This window comes from Daktulosphaira vitifoliae, unplaced genomic scaffold (genome assembly GCF_025091365.1).
Source record: "Daktulosphaira vitifoliae isolate Bord-2020 unplaced genomic scaffold, ASM2509136v1 Scaffold_3, whole genome shotgun sequence".
In the NCBI taxonomy this organism is placed as follows: Eukaryota; Metazoa; Arthropoda; class Insecta; order Hemiptera; family Phylloxeridae; genus Daktulosphaira; species Daktulosphaira vitifoliae.
Genome location: NW_026099574.1, coordinates 10,085,704 through 10,094,274, shown reverse-complemented (window position 1 = coordinate 10,094,274; position 8,571 = coordinate 10,085,704). Strand labels below are relative to the sequence as shown.

General features: G+C 28.6%; 1 protein-coding gene across 2 annotated transcripts in view; it reads right to left on the bottom strand.

Moving 5' to 3' along the window:
* Nucleotides 1–1,010: 1,010 nt before the first annotated feature.
* LOC126901884 (uncharacterized) overlaps nucleotides 1,011–8,571 on the bottom strand; it is a 10,407-nt gene continuing 2,846 nt past the window's right edge. The window contains exons 2-4 of one of the 2 annotated variants that reach the window (XM_050678797.1): nucleotides 6,542–6,589; nucleotides 1,444–1,491; nucleotides 1,011–1,151 (exon numbers count right to left, since the gene is read on the bottom strand). In XM_050678797.1, the coding sequence (XP_050534754.1) occupies nucleotides 1,057–1,151; nucleotides 1,444–1,491; nucleotides 6,542–6,589 (191 nt within the window). In that variant the 3' untranslated portion in view covers nucleotides 1,011–1,056. The remainder of the gene's footprint in view (nucleotides 1,152–1,443; nucleotides 1,492–6,541; nucleotides 6,590–8,571) is intronic. The other variant, XM_050678798.1, reaches the window with a different exon arrangement.

The following is an 8,571-nucleotide window of genomic DNA, read 5'->3' as shown; positions in this document are numbered from 1 at the left end:
TTAATTTAATAGTAAATGGCATTTGAATTTTTAATATAACTTTATTAGCTTATTAGATATAAACATTTAAAGTTTCAAAATTTTGAGTTAATATACATGTATAATACACATGGGATTGTAAATACAGGTAGCTAATTGGATTTTTATAACATCGATATTAGCAGGTACACAGCATTGTTATTATCAATTGTAGTAAGGCACATTGTTATGAGTTTATAAATACACTAACTGACAATACAGAAAGTATATCTATTGATAATCATAATTGATAATAAACAATCCGTGACTGAGACAGCAATGTCATAAAAATCCAATTAGCTACCTGTATTTACAATCCCATGTGTATTATACATGTATATTAACTCAAAATTTTGAAACTTAAAATGTTTATATCTAATAAGCTAATAAAGTTATATTAAAAATTCAAATGCCATTTACTATTAAATTAAAAACTCAAACATTTTATTAAATTAAAAATATGTGTTACCATTTAAAAAATCAAAGTTGACCCCCCTCCAAGGCATAAGGGATGAACTTAAAAAGTATTACATAGTTAAAAATTCAAGAATAATGTGTAACTAAAAATAATAAAAAAAAAAAATGTTTAAATTATTATTATTCTGCAAGTAATTGAGTGGGTTATGATAAAAAAATCACCCTGTATATGTACAATGTATGCATGAGTATTAAATACACGGGTATTATACACGGGCTTTAATATATGTTTTGCCCGTGTACCCGAACTCCGTGTGTCCGTGTATTCTAATACCCGTTCACAATCGCGACCTCTAATTAAAATGCATAACTAAAAATGAAATATAAACCGTTTGGTTATCTTTTTATATAAATTAACGTATATTTTATCAGAATTTATTAAAATCAAAAATAAAAATATAATTGAAATCGTGTTTAAGTGGTTTAGTACAAATCTTTTATAATCATTGTACATAAAAACTTAATGTGCTTATAAAATGTTCAAAAACTAGATTTTTGATTATTATTCTCAGTATGTGCTATCAAAATTTAAGTTGTAAATTTTAAACATATAAAGAACAATTAATGCAGGTAACTATTAAAATGACGTAAATGTTCAGGTAATTTGATTAGTACAGAATCTTCAGAATCTTTAGCTTTGGATTGTGTACTTGATCCTGTAGAAAAATAAATAATTTAATTATGTAATTCTAAAATATATATGTTCTGTAAACATTTTTTTAATTTTTATATCTTCTTGTGTAATTTTAACATAAAGTATGAAAATTCTTACACAAATATATAATTTTATAACTATTTATCTACATTTTCCCTTACATTTTACGCGTTAAAAGTTTCTTATTTATGTATATGAAAATTCAAGCATTTTTTTAAGAGTGTTAATAATATTTTATAAAAACGAACACTTTAGAACATTAAAATTAAAATTTGAAATTATTTCAAGTGTACCTTCTTTAATACTTTCACTAGGTGATACATTTAAATTTTCATTGAACTCTGAAATACATAAATAATAAATAGAGACATAAATATATGAAGTGTTACAAAATAATTACATAGAAAAGTAGGATACAATGTAAAGTTAGTTAATTATATAAAAAAGACTATTAGTATTATGTTTGTTGCTTTACATAAAGATTTACTTTTTGTGCATTAATTCTATATGATCATTTGAAAATCATACATAGAGCTTCTTAATAAATATAGTTAAAAAGAAAACTGTATTTATTTTTTACTTTTTGGTTTTTATGATATCGCTGTCACAGTCACTCAGTGTTTATTGTAAATTATGACTATCAATAAATATAATTTCTATTGCCAGTTAGTGTGTTTAAAAACTCACAACAATGTGTCTTATGACCATTGATAATAAAGGCTATATACCTGCGAATATCGTCATAAAAAACCAATTAGCTACCTGTATTTGTATTCCCTTATATATTATACATGTATATTAACTCAAAAAAAAAATTGAATCATTAAATTTTTTTATCTTATAATAAACAATAAAAATTTGTTTATACAGGTGGCCCACCACTCACTGACAACTTAAATAACTTTTGATCCAGTTAATATTTTTAGTTGATTTTTTTTTAAATAATAGTTATACGTTAGGTCTATAGCTATATCTCAATAATTAATTTTTTTACATTTTATTAAAAATAATAAATATTTTTAAATTTTAAATAAAATGTAAAAAAAAAATCTAAGATAGCTATTTTGTAGAGTAGAATTTAAGAAAAATTTTAGTAAAAAAATATCTTATTAATATTCAGTAGTAAATATTCTGTAGCGTTTTGAAGTTTGTGAAAATTTGAATTTTCATGTACTATTTTACGGTATTAAACATTGAAATACGTATTGAGAAAAGGACAGAAGAAAACGCTATCTTTTCAATATACTTTTGAATGAGAGTGATAAGTAATAATTGCCTTATCTAATTTCTTATCATGGTATTAATGCCAAGTTTGTAATGTATACACATTATCATCATATGTATACACAGTAATCATGAAAAGATAGCGTTTTCTTCTGTCCTTTTCTCAATACGTATTTCAATGTTTAATACCGTAAAATAATACATGAAAATTCAAATTTTCACAAACTTCAAAACGCTACAGAATATTTACTACTCAATATTAATAAGATATTTTTTTACCAAAATTTTTCTTAAATTCTACTCTACAAAATAGCTATCTTAGATTTTTTTTTTACATTTTATTTAAAATTTAAAAATAATTAATATTTTTAATAAAATGTAAAAAAAATGAATGCGTTACGATAGTCTAGTCTCAAGACTATAGACGACGGGATACGCGAAAATAATAACAAGTAGCGCATGGAGAATTACAAACATACATACAGGTGAAACTAATATAAGCGTGTTAAAAAAGCTTGTAAACAAATAAAGTAATACAATAAAATGTATTATTTCTGCAATATCTCTTTATATATGGTCATGTTAGCTTCACGACTTATCACTCGTTCCTAGCTTATCCATTTATAAGTCTATGTTCTGAGATATGTAACGTTCTTCAATACTTAAGTTTTTAAAGGCAGTCTGAAAGACTTTTCTTAGATAACTCTGGGATATTTAACTCCCGGTTTAATGAAGTTACATTGTGAAATTACATAATTATTTTTTTTTTAAACGTTACTACTTTACCATTAATTGATATCTATTAGAAGCCTAAAGTACACGTTGCATAAAAACTGTTTGATAAGGCATAGGAAAATCTGATGGTATACGATTTAATCGTTATTTATGTCCATCTACTTTTTCGGACAAACGCGGACTTGTACGCTATGTTCAAAAGATACACCATAAGTAGTATAATTATTATTTAATAAAATAGTATTATTAAAAGACAAAATATATTATGAATGTGTTAATAGATGTGTATTATTTAAGATTTTGTAAAGTATAGTGTTGACTATAATATTACTATAGCAAATCATGCTGATTCAATTTATAAAAAAAATACATGAATATTTGTTTTAAAAAATGAAAGTATTATGGCAAGAATGCAAGCAGGTCCGAGTTCAATTAAACGACGTGTTCTTTGTAAAAACAATACAGCTTAAGCTAAACGATTACATATGATATTACGATGAGCGGTTTTCATAAAACGAGTGAATCATTAAATAGCCAAATTGTATGATTCTACAAAATGAATATTGAAAACGTAGCCAGGCATCGATCGTGTTTCGGTCTCAGATGTGGACTGTATAATTTTTTTACTTTTAACTATTTACTTAATAAGAACGAGATAAAACATAAAAGCTTTAACTTGGTTTATAATACTTTATTTTGTATACACATGTTGGCGTGCGCGTTGTGCCGTCCTTTGCGATGTCGAGTTCATTGTTCGACTACTATAAATACAATAAAAGAAACCGGTACGCACCGGGTAAACGCGATTATCTCATACAATAATAATACAAAAGAAAAAATATAGTTTAAAAAAACTAAAAAACACGCTTTTAAAGTACATCGAACTAAAAAGTTAAAAATAATTTTTAAAATTAACTTAAAACAATAATGAACGAAAAATACTAGTATTATTGTGAAAAAAAGCGTCAGGCGCTCAATATACAAAAAATATGGCATAAAGCACCCACGCTTTTTTTCACAATAATACTAGTATTTTTCGTTCATTATTGTTTTAAGTTAATTTTAAAAATTATTTTTAACTTTTTAGTTCGATGTGCTTTAAAAGCGTGTTTTTTAGTTTTTTTAAACTATATTTATTTTTCACTTTTTAGTTTCATGTTATGATAGTAGTTAATATCAATATCATGGTTGTAACGGGTAACGGGAAATAAGGGTTCGATTCCGGAGAGGGAGTCTAAGAAACGGCTATTACATCCAAGGAAAGTAGCAGGCGCGCAACGTGGTGGTAGTGACGAAAAATGACATACGGGAATCATCCCCCGTAATCGGAATGAATATACTACATATCTCTTAATGAGTATAAAGCGTATTAATATATAAATTTTAATAGTAATTAGAATATATATATATTTAAAGGGACTTAAGTACGTAAACGTATCATGCATGAGGTATAGCCGTGTTTATGTGGGCGGGCATGGCGGAGGGAACATTATACACGAGGCATATACGGCAGCAGAGGCGTCGGCTGTAGGAATATATAAATGAATATTAACATATACGTATATACGTATAAATATTAATATATATATATATATATATTAATATTAGCGGTGGCGGTAGGAATATATAATCTTCGCATAATATCGCGGCACTTTCGCTGGCATCGACGACGCGTTGTCCGGCGTGTTCCTCGGACGTCAACAGGTTAGCAGCGTTGATAGCGACGGCGCGCGAGTGCGGATCGAATCGTAGACGTTGTCACTTTGACAACGGGAAGAAGACTACGGTATCATTTGCGGCGGAATGTCGTCGGGCGTGCGGCGCTTGCTGGACTTTGCACAGCGGCGTATAACGCGAGGTGTTGGTCAGTCAAATACTCATAATAGGGCGACGGCTGATAAAGGTGGCACGAGTCGTGGGGCATTGTGTATAATGAAACGACGCGGGCCGTGTCAATTACAATAAAAATTTGTTATATATATACATAATTGATGACACGCGCGCGTCTACGGGTTAGAAAATATTGTTGTCTACGAGTTTTGAGCGGGGTGGGGCGAATGCGTTACAACAGTATAGTCTCAAGGTCATACACGACGGGATACGCGACATAATAACACGTGCCGCGTGGAGTTACAAACTTACAAACGACAAACAACAAACAACAACATACACGTGAAACTAATATAAGGGTGTTAAAAATGGATCGAACAGATCGTTTTTGTTGGCAACAAGAGATGAGTTAGTTGAAAAATTGCGTGAGTATATTGATAAAATGGAGCCGATAAAATTCAACCTTAAACTCGAAGCGACTTATATCGTGCCAAATAATGAAGCCAAGTACGAAATTCGGTCATTTAAAACATCGACAGTCGAGTTAATTAACGAGAATGATTTTGGTCATGCTGTGGATACACATTAGTTCATACACAAAGTTATTAGAAGAACAAGAAATCTATGCCGGCAAAGGTAGTTTACCAGTGTAGTTTATTAAAGGTAGTTTATTTCTCGTTTTCTAATATAGACAGTATTTTACTGGGTGTTTAAAAATATCAGCCTTCAGGCGAAAGTTCATACACTGATTTGCCGCATAACATTAAAATGAGAAGAGCTGTAATAAACCCGCAAAACATAGATCAACAATGTTTCAAATGGGCTATATTAGCAAAAACAAGTTTCGGAAGGTAAAAGACATTTATTAGAACAAAACTATAAGTCTATAGAAAACTGTTATGATTTCTCCGGTTTATCATTCCCAACACGGATTTCAGATATAAAAATTTTCGAAGAAAATAATCCGCATATTTCAGTTAATGTTTTTGAATTAAAATTAATAGATATACATAATAAACCCGAACATTTAGTTTTTCTGTTGAAAATGTACACTGAAGAACGTAAAGAATATATCGATTTGTTAATTGTGTGAAACGCCGCGCGTTACAGTCATTACACTCATATCACTGATTTTGGAAAACTGGTACTTACAATTTATTTCCGCCGAAAATTTTTTTGTGTTCTTTTAGCCTATTGTGACCAAATAGTCTATACTTTTTAGGTACATGGTCTATACGTTCATCAGCATACGTTTTCAGCAGAAAAACTAAATGTTCGGGTTTATTATGTATATCTTTTAATTTATTCAGCTTCATTATTCGGCACGATATAAGTTGCCTCGAGTTACGGTTGAATTTTATTGGCCCCATTTCATCAATTCAATCACGTAATTATTTCGGATGTTGTTGACATATTTATATTTAAGTAAAAGGAACATTATAAACGGGAAATCTTAAATATAAAAATAACAACATCCACACTTCACCTCCAGTCTATAATTTAAATTGTAGATTACTTTTAAAATACTGGTCCAAAATAATGTATATTACATCATAATTTAAAAGTCTTATATGTATATATGAAATTTATTTTGATATTTACCTTCATCCATACTCTTGTTAAGAATTGGATAATAATTTTCATTATTCACTAAATTATAAACAAAGATATAAAATTGATATTAATAAATAGCAAGCTTCTTTTATTAGTAACATTTTCAATATTTTTTTTTGAAAAAAAAATTATTAATTAAAATAAAATTATGAAAATGTTATATGATAGTTCTACTATTGATTAATAAACTTATTAATTGTAATAAATTACAATTGATAATAAATTAAATTTTATTATTAAAATCCATATTAAATTTTTTAGGTAGGTCCTAGCTTTTAACTTTTGACTTAAGCCTAGAGTTATCTGACAGAAATACATTATTAGAAGAGGGTTTCTTACGGCGTTGAAGTTCTTTGTAGACTAAACAGCCTTTATAGTTGACTGGGTAGTTTCCTTGACAAAGTGCACATTTGGTGGGTGGATCATCACGAGAGTTTGAGGAGTTAGATGATTGGTGGAAATCATTGACTTATTATCTTAGGTTTGTAAGGTTCCTCGACTTTTATTTTAGTATGGAGCATGGAGGTTAATTTATATATATCATTTGATTGAGGGGTAGGTTCCAGATCGACGAAAAATAGTGGTAATTGATGTTTGTGGACTTTATGAAGAACATTAGTGACATTACGTACTTCAAATTCACGGAGTTCCAGTTCTGATTTAATTAAGCTAATTTGAGTTGTTGGGTGTAAATTGCGAATCACTACACGAGTAGGTTTATCTTGTTGCAGTTGATACGTATGATATTCAACTTTTTGCTCCTTGAAGAAGTGAATTAATGTCCTATATGTATCAGGAGTGCTAATTTGCATTTTTAATCGATCCGTGGATGACTTACAAATAAAGTTTTCAACACCAAGTATCTCAATTAGATTTGTGCATAGTGCAGGAAAGTCTTGTACGCCTTTTATAAAAATTGAAGGAGGGGGTTTGGTAGTAGATTCTGTGTTGTTTTTTTTCATGTTGTTTGAGAATGTGTTAGTGTTTTAAGTATCGTCATGATCATCATTTATTTTTAAACTTCAAATCTATTTGATGATGAAAATAATTTTTTTTAATTGGTTGAGTAAGTACTTTACGTGAATTTGGCGGTTCAGAAGAAGAGGAGCTGGAGTGATTTCTTTTATTGCTCTGTAAGGTCCAGCCATCATTTACTGAGTTGTTGTTTGAATTCGATTGGGACGATGAATTTTGTACGCTTTTATGAATAATTTTGATCGGAGTAATCGGTCTGTTGTTATTGTTAGACATTGTGGCGAGAGTATTTATATATACAGAGTGATCGACATCTGGTAAGACACTCATTTTCTCAGAAAATATTGAGAATTTTAAATTTTATTATAGAGAAAAAATATCAAGTTCAAAAAACTCTACAATAATATGTAGTCAAACCATTATTTTTTTCGTCCCTTTAAGGATAAAAACCCTTATTTATAATTTCCTTTAATTGGGAACCCTTGTTTTAAACTTTATAATATGATAGAAAAAAAAATTACAAACAATTTTGTTCCTATAATATTTTTTATCCGATTAACCATTAGTCCGTTACAGCTTGTTAAAGTTAAGTGATTTTATGCCAAATTTCTATTATCTTAATACTGTATTAAATACAGAAGTCATTATTTTTATTTGCTGTTGCATAAACCAAATTTTATTGATCAAGTTATGACAGGTAAATTAGCTATAAAAATTTACTACGCACTTAATGAGTGATAACAATAATAGATTCAAACCGGGTTTTCGGTGTATTATTAATAGCTAAGTCTATGGTTTTGTAAGACTAAAGGAGGATCTAACAAAATTACTGGTTGCACTGCCACCGATATTATGAAACGTTATAAATGACAATATTTTTTCTGGAAGTTAAAATTTTAAGCAATTATAAAACGTAAACGGTTGTTTGGATAAAAAAAATTATAAGAACAAAGTTGTTTGTAATTTTTAGCTTCGATGCGAAGCTGAGAAGGTATTGGTTTTACAAAGATGTGTTTTTTTTTTTTTTTTTTTTTTTTTTTTTT